The sequence below is a fragment of the Protopterus annectens genome, chromosome 2.part0 (genome assembly GCF_019279795.1).
Source record: "Protopterus annectens isolate FY-2018-M chromosome 2.part0, PAN1.0, whole genome shotgun sequence".
Classification (NCBI taxonomy): domain Eukaryota; kingdom Metazoa; phylum Chordata; order Ceratodontiformes; family Protopteridae; genus Protopterus; species Protopterus annectens.
In genome coordinates this window covers 39,163,876-39,178,991 of record NC_056728.1, presented here as the reverse complement: position 1 = coordinate 39,178,991, position 15,116 = coordinate 39,163,876, and the positions used below count along the sequence as shown (strand labels likewise).

Here is a 15,116-nt window from a genome sequence, read left to right as displayed (position 1 = left end):
TATTAGACAGCTTTGTGAAAAGAATGCAATGTGTAAACTAAATTTTCCAGCAATATTGATGATGTTTCTTCCCTGTAAGGGTACAGCTATTGTCCAACTAGTAAGCAACAGAAAGTATCAAGGGCATGTATGACAAGAACATAAATTTGATACAGAAGTATCCATCTACAGACATCATTTATTTCCCATTCAGTTTGAGAATGGCTGCAGAGAATGATGAGTTGCAAAGTAAAGATGACATAAAGGGATGTTTCTTCCAGCTTACTTGTAGAAATATGGCACGAGAAGAAAAACTGAAACTGTATAAAAACTTTGATGTCTCCTTAATTTATGTATAATTAAGAACAAAAGATGAATACTGTAAATGTAGGTTAATATTACGATATGTAAAAAGTATTTATATTGGCATCAATATCCCTCTCTGTTGCTATTTTTTACCTTTAAGCCCCAAGATATATTTGTTTCCTTTCAGGAGGGGCTGGTCATTCCACTTATTAAAAACTCAGAAATAGATTTATATATAGATCTACTTTTTCCTTTGGAATCACTTTGAACTGAATTATCTAGGAGACACCCCAGGAAAAAAGTCCCGTGAATCAATGAAGACTTTGGGATGTTGAAACCTCAGCCTGTGAAAGTGGTCTCTCATGCAAATAAGATAATGCTATTAAGAGAATCCTGACAATTTGAAAAAGACTGCAAAGATAAGCAACTCTTCCAAATAAGGAAAAATATGAATACTTTGGTGTCTGCAATAGGCCACTACTTGGGGCTAGCCCCTTTCTGATTACTTTGGAGCAGCAGATAACCCAAAGTAGTAATGCAAAGAACTGAAAGTGTAAGCCACATACAGGAGACCTTGAGAAACATTTGAAATTTGGGGCTATATGAATGTGATAAGCATCCTTTAAATCTAGAGTTACTAATACATTTAAAAGAAAACTCAAAGTAACCTGATAATGTAAGTCACAACACTTCAAAAATGAAATAAAATTAAAAAAACAATAAATTCTGGAATTCATGGCTATATCTTTTAAGCATTTCTTTCTTTGCAGCTCCTAACATTGGAAGTCTGCCTCTCCACACTGCTGTTACTCATAAATATTAACTTTAAAACAGTTGGACCCTGGGGCAGGGAAAATACTCCAGGATACCACATTCTTAGCTTAAATGTATATTCCTCATCATTTGTACTTGCAAGTCTAATTATTGCATCTGCATTCCTTGGAATTTCAACAGGCAACCTAAAGGGGATATGGTCATGTAACCAAGTCTTACAGGTACAGGAAAGAAATACAATGAAATAATGCACACTATGTAGCAAGGGTTTCCAGATAAGAACCAAACAAGAAGAATGGAGGATTTAAATGGCTGTATAGGTGGTGAATTTCATGAAAAGTACTGGAGTTGCTTAATGTATATTGGCAAATGTTACAGACATTTTCTATGGCAAATGGATGAATGTTTTCAAATATGGCTAAGGTACAGAGAATCACTTCACATGTGCTTGTACAAGTGACACCAAGTGAGACAGCATGCAATAGAGGATAAATCTTGGGGCACATATACAGCTCTGCCTAGACTATCTGGTGAGGATTTGGAAGATTAAAACATCAGTGCTGAGTAATCACAGCATAGTGATGCACAACCTTTTTCACTCTCATTAATTCAATTTTATTTGATCCTTGCTCAAACCCAGACTAGCTCTGTGCCATTAACTAAAACATAAACAACTAGCTAAGATGATAAGTACTTTGTATACTGTGATAAAGAAATATGTATCCTGTCTAACTCTATGTCATTATACTGCCTACCGTCCTTGCTAATATGTTATTAATGTTACATTTGTAGTAATCTCAGAAATAGTAATGGCAGTCTTGTACTTGTATGTAAATAGCCTATGTTTTTGTTAAGTTCTTTCAGCTCATTTACTGTACCTAATTATCAATGTAACTCTGTTGGAGCTTTTCTCCCCGGGCCTCCGCTGAAAAAGGACATGTATCCAGTCGGACCATCCCGGTTAACAAATGTAAAATAAATAATATAATAAAATAAATAAATCTTGAGAGCAGCTGTCATGGGTTATTTTTTAGACAAAGCTCTGCAGAAAAAAAGAGAGGAGTGTGCATATTTTGGCAGCATATCTCTCAACTCCTCAGATTTTTGCAGAATATGCAGATTTGTGCCTCATATTTGTGGTATGTTTTGCATAAAATTTGTGGTTTTCTAGTTAATTATTACAGATTTAAGTCACTAAATTTGAGATTTAAATGTCATAACCCTTGGGAAATGCAAACTAATGTAAAACCTATTATTGCAGCTACTTTCCAAGCTTATAAGGACAATATTTAAAATGTGCCCCCCCCCCCCCATTATTTTTGGCTTTGTCCAGATTTCTTGCACTTAGAGGTTCAGAGGTAATGTTGGGAGCCTGGCAGTTTTTAAGTGCACTCACACTAAGTTATATAAAATTAAAACCAGCAAGTCAGAAGCTTGTTTTACTGCACCTGTTTCCTGTTTCTTGCAATATAATTCATAACAGACATTTTGTTTACTTTTGTTTAAAATGAGGTATTACTCTATCCCTGAGAGGCAAGACCTTAGGTTTAGTATGCTTAGAATAACAGAGGTATGGGCACAACCTGACCCAACAATAAAGTTTTGGAACCAAAGTATTCTAATAATATTCAGGGCATCTTCTTTTGAGGAATGCAATGCTCTGCATCACTAGTGTGGTGCACTACAGCAACACAGCCTTAACTGACACTGAGAGCTTGTAAAATAATAATGATAATATTAATAATAAATACTTATTTTATTATGATGGGTTTGTTGTGTGGTAAAATCATTTCAGTGTTAAGGTAGCTGATGTAAATACATTTGAAGAGCAAACAATGGAAATAAATGCACTATAAACTTGCAGCAATCATGGAATAACATTTTAATGAATCCACAGAATAAAATAAATACTGACTAAGCACTTTTGCCCTTTACATCATCCAGGACATCTTCAAAGTAAAAACCATACAGGAAAAAAATCCCTTGTATACTAATAAACCATCGGGATATTGGATGGTCCTATTGTAGCCATACGATTAAGAGCAACATATGTTTAATTTTTTTAACAATGGTTTTTTATGAGTATTTTAAATTTTTTTGTGATGCATTAACATGAATAGTTAAAAATGTTAAGTTTTGTTTTTATACATAGGAGTAGGCATTTTGTAAACACTTTTTTTCTAAATGGTTAACTTATGGAATGAAACTTTTAATTTTAATTTAATTTAATTTTATCTAATTGATTTATTAGTCATATGATTTATTATTCTGTGGAGTCATTAAAATGTGATTCCTTGATTGCTGCAAGTTTGTGGTGTATTTCTTTCCATTGTTTTTGGTACACTAGTCCATTTGGATTAAAGTTTTTATGTTCGAAGAACTGATACATAACCTAGGGTTTGGGGGAGAGACAAAGCTGACTAAATTCATATTTTTATTTCATTGTTATTACTGAGACAACCTCAGACGGAAACTAGATGGAAAAATGTAATGTGAACTTAAAGAGTGACGCAGCATTAACTACTAGGGAAAGGAAATCACCTGTCCAAATTAACTATTTTAAAGTTATATTGGTTATTTAAAGCTCCTCCATTATTACTGGCAGGCTTCTCATTTTTCTTGCATGCCATTTGCACAGTATTTTATTTTAAAGATCTTAAGTTCAAACACTTTGACAAATTGTATGAATGTTTACATTCTTAACCTGATAAAAAAAAAATTGTGAAAAAATGCTGGAATAATCTTACCAGGTTTCTCAATACTTTGAATGATTTCTGTAGCAAGGTACAAATTATTTATTCACTGAACATTGCAGTTACAATGAACTATTATCTGCTATAAATTAAAACATGTTTTTACTGAAATTAAATTGTTTGGCTTACCTGCTGGGGTTGGTTGTACAGGTGGAGGACCTCGGTCAATGCGAGTTTCTACTGTTTGCATGATGTTTTGTACTTTAGGCAGATCACTTACACTGGTAATAGAGACTGAATAATCTGGCTGATACACAATCCAGCGCAGTTCATCACGATCTGCATTCCCCATATCAATTGCAAAAGGTACGACACGAGATTGTTTGATCTGTTGTGAAGGTGCTGTAACTGAGTCAGCAGAAGGCCCATTGGTCAGAAGGATCAAATACTGAGGCACATTTTCTTCAATCCTGCTTCCATAGGGTCGAGTGAATACATTTCTTGAGACATATTCAAGTGCACCACCAGTGTTAATCTCATATCCTCCTTTAAGCCTAAGCCTTCTGATGGCATTCAGGACATCTTCTTTGGAAGAATGAGCATTCAAAAGGAAGTCAACTTTGACATCTTCACTATACTGCACTACAGCAACGCGCACTTTATCCATACCAATATCTGAGCCATTCACAAAACTCTCCATTACCTTTTGGACCAAAGGAAATTTGAGACGCATATTCTGAGAGCCATCAACCAGGAATACAACATCTTTCTTGCCAGTTACTGAGAAAAAACATAATGAAACAGTTGAAAGCTTCAACAAATAGCTTACAAAACTGAAAATAACTCATTATATCTTCCCGACTGTCCATACTGTTAGTATAAATGCTACATTTTATGCCAATATTAAATGGGTTGTATGGTTTCTTGACCAGACAATGGTTTAAAAAATAAGTAGCATGGAGTACACCAGAAATAAACTAATAGAATTTTTACACTGAATGGGGACTCTGCATACCCATTAATAACTGTTGGACTCCGTTTTAGTTATGAGACAAGATGCCATCTGAGTTTACAACATATTCACACTTCTGTTTCTCTCTGTTTTTCATAATGTTCTACAGTCTGGACTGCAAAAACATTGCGGATAGGACTGAAAACAGAGGCAGCAGGTGACTTCTTCCACTACTAAGAAAGGCCTTCTGCAAGAAATACCCATTACACAAAAAGATAGTCACAGAGCAAGTAAGAGTAGGATAATGGACTGCACAAAGTGTGAAAGAATTCTACGTTTTTCATAGAAAAGACGGCAGTGAGACACAATATTAAGAACTATCTTCATATCTATAAGGGTCTGAAAGCTCCTATAAAGCATAGACCAATTATATATTACATCTACTGGCTTACACTAATTCAGTCCAGCTTCAGCAGAAACAGTGAACTTTTGGAATTATCATGCTTTGCTGCAGAGAAAGCTTTTTTTTTTCAGAAGACAGACAAATCATCGGAGAGCATCTAGAGACAGAAATATACTTACTGTTACATTTAAAACATAATGAAGAAAAATAAAAACTGTGATTAGCCAAAAGCAATTATGCTTTTCTGGAATGGCTTAAGGTAAAAGGTATCCTAATCATCATATAAAAGTTATGTGCCTATTTCACATCACTTAGTTGAAATGTGCATTTATCAAAAGTTGCTGTTAAAGCAATGCGTTAGCTTTACTTTGAAGTACAGTGATCTCAGAGCTGACTAGATCAAGTCAGGGTGTGCAGAGGTAAAACCTCTATACATGCAGGTGGAGGGTGGCTTGCCTAATGAATTAAAACTGGCTGGCCAAAACAAATGTCAGTCAATTATTTTGAATTAACTTGCTTTTTTATGAGTTATGGTCATCGGGCATGGATCAAACTAAAATATTCCATTTAACAACTGGGAATATTATGGAAGTACATCACTTCGCCAAATATGGACTAGATAGGGGAGACTACATGGGCACGCTATAGTTTAACCTCTGAAGATGAACTAAACAAAGTTAAAAGTAAGATTAGATAATGTGCAGTCTCCATATACTGCTGCCATTCTCCTGAGCTGCTTGCTATTAAAAAGCTGCACCCTGCTAATAAGGTGCTGTGTAGTAGTATTACGCCGCATAATGACCCTTATAGTCAGCATAACAAAATATCAGTAGGTGCACATCTTTTAAGGGACTTAGAGTATTGCATATTTACTCTGCTGAACCTCTCTCCCCTCATAACAATATTAAATAATCTGTTTCTCACAGTGTTTACATGGATGCAAAATCGACAGTCAAGCAATGTCTGAACTGCAAAATTCTGAGAGCCACTTGTTGCTGCTAGTACACTTGCAACAGAGAGCTGCATTTACTTACTAACACTGAAAGTGTCTTCATTATAACCTAGGATGAGTCAGATAGTAATACTATGAAACAATACAGCCATGCAATGAAACTTCAGTGTTCTTAGCTACTGGGGTATGTTTTTCTTTTACTTACAGTATTTGCAAATTGACCTTCTAATTACAAATGTCCTGCACACTGCCCTCCTTACCTGTCAGGGGTCTGTATTTCATTATTTCTTGTTGCGTGACCGTTCCAACAGATGTTAGAAATGGAGCTACTCTTTCTAGGTCACTTGTGCTGGTTATAACTGCTGCTGCTGCTTCAGGTCTAAAAGATAGTGTTCTCAGCTCCTGCTGGTCTGCGTTTCTCAATCCAATTGCAAAAGGTGCAATTCCAGAAGTCTTGATCTGAGTAGCAGGTCGTGCTATCAAGTCATTAGATGGACCACTGGGAAGGACAACTAAAATCTGTGGCACACCCTCATGTCTCCGGCTCCCATACGGCCTTGTGAAAACATTATTTGAAACGAATTCAAGTGCCGCTCCAGTATTAATTCTATTTCCTCCTTTTTGCCTCAGCGCTTTAACAGCATTCAGTACATCATCTTTTGAGGAGTATGTATTTAGCTGGAATTCTGTCCTAGGGTTATCATCATACTGCACAACAGCAACTCGTACTTTGTCAAGACCTATGTCCATATCTTCAACAGCATGCTCAATCACATTTTGAGCTAAGGCAAAATCAGTATTAGTCGATCCATCCACTAAAAATGCAATATCCCGCTTTCCAGCAACTGGAAAATAACAAAGAATCATGACAACAAATTTAAAAATTTAACAAACATACTTGCTAAGACTCATTGATTTGTTTTATTGTATGCAGTTCTTGAACACAATGGAAATTATGTTTAGCTACACAGAACACACTTCATTTAGTGATTTAATATGGTTATATATGCATTGGGTGCAGCTGCAATTTTAGCCTGTGTAAAAGTTATTACACTATAAAGCACATTGGGATGATGCTTGCCTAGAGGTGCTTCTCTTTATCACTCTTACAAGCATAACATACCTTGATAGTTAATTTGGTATTATAGCTATTGTTCCAGCTATTCATATCAGACTATAATAGATTTGTGAACCCTAACAGAATGTTGCTTTTAATATATGTCAGTGACATCACATACCTGAGGTTAAATTCCAGACAACAAAGAGATATGTATTGCAAAAAATATTCATACTATAGTATTATGTCCTCTTAATCCTTTCTTATAAAGGGAAAAGCTTCAACTTTCCAAGTTTATCTTTTTTTACAAAATGTTATGAAAAAAATATTTTCTTGTGGTTCATCAGTAGTCCTCCAAGTTTCTGTATATTCTTCTCGCAGCAGAATACTCTAAAGCTATTTTTCATGTAACTATGACTTTTTCCCTCACTATGTGCCTCACTGTCAGTAGGGAACCTCTCCATTACCCCAGCCTAATGCAAGTCATCAAACTAATGTGGTGTTGATAGGTTACAGTAAGGGAAAGGTGCTGGGCATCATGCTAGTAGACAGGGAAATGTTTGTGACCTCCTTGAGGTGGAATAACATTAACTGTTCCTGATTGTTTGTCCACACACACACACCACAACAACAACAAAACACAGTTCCTTTAAATTTTGTCAATGCCACCATTATTTCTGCATTTCCTTCCCCACCCCACTACCCTCTCTGGAAGATCTGTTGTTTGGGTGCTTGGTGCCTTGTTACACAACCAGATGAAAACTTCAAGATGATGGCACAAAATAAAGAAAAAAAGGAAACGTAACTGTTGCACCAAAGTACTTTCCAGGGAAAAGTATTCTAACAGAAGGTCAAACAATTTGGCAGTATCTGAAAAAAACAGAAGCAGGCTTGTGTGGTATATAAAATCCCATAAAAGAAATGTCAGTTAACTCTTTTCTGATGAATAGTTCTAACACATTTGAACATTTTTATATCCAGTCATACATGTATACCATATCTGAAGTAGATAGAAAATTCTGTACCCATACTGCTTACCACCTTCTCAGTCCAAGATTTGTGTTACGCTGGAGTGACAATATTTAATCTGGAGTAGGTATCAATATCACTGGAGTGACCCCTAACCCCAACACTGATGGTGGGTGTGTATAGGAGTGCTTTCAGTCCTAACCATGATATGCTTTCATGTATGATTTATTGTGCTTTAAAACACAGCGTATCGGTATACATGTTAACAAATTCATATTCTTTCTCCCATCAATGTGACATTCGAGCTAGTCCTGCCCTACTTGGTAGCTGTTATAATAATATAACCCTTATGCACTTTAAATAAAATTAATAATAAATTGGTACCTCTTATTGACCAGATTATTAAGTCTGTGATTTTATCCAAGACAATATACTACATGGTTGGAAATATGTAAACCTTAGACCATGTGGTAATCTAAAAATATGTAAGTATATACATATACATTTTGCATGCAAAGATCCATTGCGCAAACCATATTCTATTTCCATAACCTATTGCTAACAAAGATGGCTTTCATCCTTCTAGACTTCTTCAAGTCTGTCTACAAGAACCCTAAAAACACTCTACAAAAATATTATTGTATAATTAGCTAGTATTGTTATTAAACATCAGTTCAAATAAAGTGAAAAAGAAGAAGAAAAAAAAGAGAAAAAATGTGTGATGATACAAAACAAAATATACACTTCTATTAAAAATTATTTACCATGGTATTTCAAACCATTTGGAAGAAAAAAATAAAATAAAATTAGTCATGTAGATAATGTGGCAATTTAATTAAGCTCCAGTACACTTTTAAATGAACAGTAGTATTTATCTGATTATCTGATCTTATTAATATACAGTAATTAGCGAGATATATATGAACTGAAAATCTTTCACACAGAGAAGTTTCTTACACTTTTGTTTTTAATTTAAACAAGCTACTTACAGATTAACATTGATACACTTATGTTGGCATAGGAGGAAAGTTAGCGAATGGATAAGAAAAATATGATTATGTAAACTGAATTTAAATGAAATTTATTTATTTATTTGTTTGTTTATTTATTTAATTATTTAATTTATTTTATTTTATTTTACATTTGTTAACTGGGATGGTCCAACTGGACATTGATCCATTTTCAGTGGAGACCCGGGGAGAAAAGCTCCAACAATAAGTAAAAAGTACAAACAAAGAAAGTAAAATATTAGTGTACATTAGAGAAACAAATACAATGACAAAAGAATATAGAGTAAAACATATATACAATGCAAAGACATGGTACATAATTGAAACAAACAGTAATAATTACAAAATGGTTATTAGTAAATTACATCTCAGTACTTTTCATCAACAGTATTTTGATCCAAGATTGTACTGTGAGTTACAGTGAGGATGAGAATAGGAGGAGAGGCAATAGGTATGAGGGCAGAGGTTGATGGACTCATGTGATGCATTGGGCACAACCAGTTATTTAGTAGGTGTGTTTTAAGTGAGTTTTTAAAGAGAGTTATGGAGGAAACAGAGGTCAGAGTAGAGGGAAGGTTGTTCCAGGTGTTAGCTATGGTGTGGAAGAACAGGGTTTACCTGCAGAGTTGTTTGCCTTTAAGACACTAAGGAGGAATCTGTCGGAAGAGCATAGAAGACGAGCAGTGTTATAGCAGATAAGAAGTTGGTCTAGAGCTGGTGTTCTATCAGGATGTTTTGTTACATTATATGCAATGACTAGTTGGTGGTAGTTTAGGAGTTGGGGAAATTCAAGCCATTGCAGTCCCTGCAATGCCTGATAGTGGTGGGTTCTAAAGGTAGAGTTATTGGTGAACTTAGCGACTTTGTTATAACATGATTCAAGTTTATCCAGGTCCAATTTTCTGAGGTGGGCAAGAATGAGTGAAGCATACATTAGAGTGGATAAAAGGTGAGTTTGGGTTAGGGTAACCCATGCTTGTCGAGAGAGGGATTTTTTGTGCCTATACAGGGTTCCCATTTTTTATGTACGTTTTTGATTATTTGAGAGACATGGACATCAAAGAGTAGATTTTTGGCAATTTCCATCTCTTGGAGTTTGGTATGACCAGAGGGAGAAATAATGGTGCCATTATTAGCAGAGATAGTAAAGGATAGAGGGGTAAATGTAGTTTTGTTGGGGGTGAAGAATAGCAATTTGGTTTTGTTAGGGTTCAGGATAAGCTGGATTTGTGAGATCCATCTTTCCACAGAGCTAAATTAATCCTGGGTCAGTTTTTGCAGCACTGCAATAGTTGGAGCAGAACAGATTAGAGTAGAGTCATCGGCTTACTGTATAAGTGAAGCTTGCTGTGTGGTGGTATGGCGGTTATTGGTAAATATGGAGAAAAGAAGTAGGCCTAATATTGAGCCTTGTGGTGCGCCTATTTTAGTAAAGAGAAAGGGGATAATGTGCTTTGCCATTGGACTGATTGCTGCCTATCTAACAAGTAGCTTTTGAACCAGGTTATAGTGGTAGGTGCGAAAGATAGGGAGGTTAGGGAGTCAAGTAGCAAGGAGTGTGAGACCATATCAAATGCCTTGGAGAGGTCTAGAAATATGGCAGAGACAAAGTTATTATTATTTCTATGTTGGTTGACCAAATCTGTAAAAGGAGAGCAAAGCTATGGTTGTACTATGGTGTTGCTGAAATTTTGTTTTCAAGTTTGGTTTGTTTTTTGGCCTGATTTCGAAGTTGTAGGTAAATTTGTTTGGTTGAACTAGTATTTTCCCTCTTCCGGGTTTTCCAAGACTTGTCCATAGCTTTTAGTAGGGCTCTAGTTTCCCTAGTAAGCCATGGTGCATTGTTTGCTTTGGCTCTAATTTTTCTAATGGGTGCAAGTCTGTCAAGTACATTGGTGAGTATATTGTTAAAGGAGTTCACTGCCTGGTCTAAGCTGAGGGTTTTTAGTGGGTTCCAGTCACTATGTTTTAGAATATTGTTAAGTTTTTGTATATTTAAGTTACGATCATCTCTGACTTGTCTATATATCATGGGTTTGCTTATGGTGGTATGTTTGCACAGTAGGAAAGTTGGGAGATGGTCTCTAAGACTGTCTGGAAGGGTTCCTGTTTGGTAATTTTGTTTAGGGCAATTAACTACTGTCCAGTCTAAAATTGATTGTTTCTGGATTTTTTTTATCAACTCTTGTGGGTTCCTGGATAAGTTGTGTGAAATTATAAAGATTAGGATAGTTTGTGGGGTTATTAGAGCTATGGGCTAACCAATCTGTATTTAGATCTCCTAATAGGATAGTTTCTTGTGGGAGAGTGTCTGTGGCCCATTGAACAATTCTTCTATGGTGGAAGAGTTGTTCCCTGGGGGAATGTAGCAGCATAGAATTATGACAGTTTTTGTGTCATTTATGCTTAGAGTAGAACCTAAGGTTTTGGTGTTTTGCAATTTTGGTATCGTGGTTTGAAGAGGTTTAATTTTAAGTGTGTTTTTATAAAGGATTGAAACCCCACCTCCCCTTTTGCCTACCCTGTCTAGTCTAAGGAAATATAAATATTGGGCATGTTTTAAATAACAGTAATGAATCCTCGTACTCTGCCTCTACTGATTCTAGTGCAGTAGCTGGGCCATCCAATGAACTACAGGATTTTTGCCGAGCCCCTTCAGCAATCCAATTGAAGATGCTGGAGAAATGATCTAATTGGAATCAAGATACTATGAGAGGCCGGTTATCTACCAGGAAGAGGACGAGAGAACTGAGTACAGGCCCGCAAACACGAAGTAAAGCAAGGGGATAAAAAAATACCGATTATCCCATTTTTAATTTATCTAATGTGAAATTAACTGATGCGGACATATCTCTACTAAGTAAAGGCATGAAGTTTATACCATCACAAAAGGACAATATTGTTAATGCGCTCACTGACCTTAAACTTTTCACTAGGAATCTTAATCTGAAATTAATTTATAAAGACTTACATTTGCATACTTCAGCGAATTTAAAAAAAAGCAGGACTTTTATACCTCTAAGTAACCCTGGTATTACCGCCTTTCATAATATATGTGAACAGTAACTATAAAATCTTTATGAACAAGATAATTTTAGGAAGTACTATAACTTATCTACTACTGAACTAGAGGCATTAAGGAAATTTGAGATGAATAATGAAATCGTCATTAAAGAAGCTGACAAAGGAGGGGGGATTATTTTAATGAATGTTACTGATTATAACAATTTTATGAATGAATTATTGTCTGATACAACTGCATTTAAAAGCACAACATATAGTGATGTAGCTAAATGCATTAGTCAAGTTAATATGAACTTATTTGAGTTACAATGAATATGTCTATTGATTTATTGAATTATTTTTCTGTGCCTTGTCCTAAAACCCCTATCTTATATGGCTTGCCTAAAATACACAAATCAGTAACAGCCCCTCCCATGAGGCCTATAGTCTCTGGGAGGGGCTGGTTAACTGAACCTATTTCACTCAACTTACAATATATATTGAGCAAATTTTTAGTTTATGTAAAGAGCTACATTAAAGATACTGGAGATTTTTTGAACAAATTATTTGAATGGCATCAGAATGATAATATTAATATGTATATGTTTGTGACATTGGACATTAAATCACTTTTTACAGTTATCCCTAATGGTTGTGGTGTTGATGACATTAGGGATATTTTGTGTAAATATAGTAAATTCAAAGGAAGAGAAATAGAAACATTATGTGAGTTGCTTGATATTGTACTTAATAATAATGTTTTTATTTTTAATGATGTTATTTATTATCAGCAAACAGGCATTGCGATGGGTACTCCCATTGCTAATACATATGTGAATTTAACCCTTAGTGAATGGGAGGAAAAACATTTTCATAATAGTCCCCCTAACTTCAGATCTCATATGAGGTTTTATAAACGTTTTGTGGACGACGTGTTTTCTATTTGGGCAGGTACCCAAGACTCTTTAAATGCATTTCTTATTCATTTAAATTTTACAACACAGTTTTTGAGGTTTGAGATGACAAGTTCTTTTACAGAAATACACTTTTTAGATGTACATTTAACTTGGAATAATGGAACTTTAGATACTAGAATATATAAGAAACCAGGTCACAAAAATAAATACTTACACAGAAGGAGCATGCATCCTAATCATACCTTTCTATAGTAAGGAGTCAATATTTTAGAGCTAGTAGACTGAACACTAATGATACTGTTTATACAGAACAAATACATGATATAACATCTGAATTTCAACAAAGGGGATATGAGCAGAAACTTTTAATAGAAGAAAAGAATAAAGTACTTAGTCTGAGACATAATAAGGCTAAACCTTATTTTTCTAGCCCCTGTGACACTTCTTATACTTCAAGAGTCAATGGTAGCAATTATCTAAGATATACTATTAGTTATAGTAGACGTACATCTGAAGTTATAAAGATAATAAATAATAATTGGGGCATCTTGACTGTCCTACCAGAACTGAGTACTATTATTCCATCACATCCCTTATTTGCATATAAAAATTCCATAATTTAAGGAATAAGTTATGTTATAAGGATATGCAACAACATAGAGGAACAAAAATGCGTTTTAATAAAAAAGGTGCTTTTCCATGTGTGAATTGTTCTGTATGTAATGTTATATGCAAAGACAATAAATACATTTACACATCCCACTACACACAAAATATATACTTTTTCTTGTACTTGTTGTTGTTGTGTCTTTCAGCTGTTCCCAGTTAGGAGTCGCCACAGCGGAACTCCGATCCGCTAATGATTGGCAGTTGATTTTTACGTGCCGAGTTGCCAGCCCTGATGCCCAACCTTCAACGAAGGTACGACCATTCACGCATGTCTCCATGCAGAAGATGCTCTAGCTGAGAATCGAACTGGACAGCCTCTTACTGTGAGGCGACTTGTAATACATCTAATATACTCTATTTAGCTACTTGTAATAGATGCCCTTGTTTTTATGTAGGTAAATCTACGAGGAAGTTACGTGATTGCATAAGAGAGCATAGATCAGATATTAAAAGATCTGTTTTAACCAATGCTATTGCTAAACAGCATTGAATTTGGAACCTCACATACCTTTAGTTTCAGAGTAATTGACATATATTTTATTAATGTGAGAGGTGGTGATAGAAATGAAAGAATATAGTTGAATTATTAAATTACATGCTGATTGTATGCCTGGTATTAATTCTGTAGTATCCTTAAAACCCTGTCATGAAACAAACAATTATGTTTAAAATAAAGTTTAAAATAAAATATGTTTAAAATAATTTTATAAGTGGAAGTAATTTTATACTTAATTAGGGTTGTTTTTTAACAAAAACATTAATGAATTCTGTTTTGTGGTTGGCTGTTTGCTAACATGTGATTGCTAGTTTTTAGTTTAAATTCATTAGGATTTGAAGTAAATTTTATCACACTGAAGGAGTAACCCAAAAGCTTTGTGTTGTTTAATTCAAGTTTTGGACCTAACTCTGCCGTTTTATATTTTTTGTTCTTAGTCTAAGGATAATAAAACCTGGTGGTAAGATTTCTTCATCTTGGATGCTAGGTTTTAGCCAAGTTAAAGCAATGGTTAGCAGGTCTGTGGAATAGTGTACTATTAATGCATGAAGGTCAGGAAGCTTGTTAGATAAACTTCTAATGTTAATATTAAGTATTAGGAGGTCAGAGGTTTGCCTGATTAGTAATAGAGACTTTTGAGGGCCAGGTTGATCAGTATAGATAACTTTGGTATGAAAGAATGATGACAAACTTTTGTTATATCTACCCTTGGGATCATATGGCTGATACTGTACAATTAGCTATTAAAAACAGACAAAATAGATTCAAGCACTAGGATAAAGGTAAAGGTTTCCTATGGTGACTTATATTACAGATACTGCCAGTAAAGAGTGATATGAATATAAAGTTGAAGGAGGCAGGTATTGTTTGGATTGTAAAGAAATACAAATATTATCACATGTATTTTTACACATCCTAAAGTTCAGCAGTTATGGG

At 34.9% G+C, this 15,116-nt stretch overlaps 1 protein-coding gene across 3 annotated transcripts in view; it reads right to left on the bottom strand.

Annotated features, from left to right (window-relative positions):
- COL6A3 (collagen type VI alpha 3 chain) overlaps nt 1–15,116 on the bottom strand; it is a 739,239-nt gene that overhangs the window by 394,730 nt on the left and 329,393 nt on the right. For all 3 annotated transcript variants that reach the window (XM_044060522.1, XM_044060523.1, XM_044060525.1), the window contains 2 exons: nt 6,320–6,904; nt 3,942–4,532 (listed from right to left, as the gene is read on the bottom strand). In XM_044060522.1, coding sequence (XP_043916457.1) covers nt 3,942–4,532; nt 6,320–6,904 — 1,176 coding nt within the window. The remainder of the gene's footprint in view (nt 1–3,941; nt 4,533–6,319; nt 6,905–15,116) is intronic.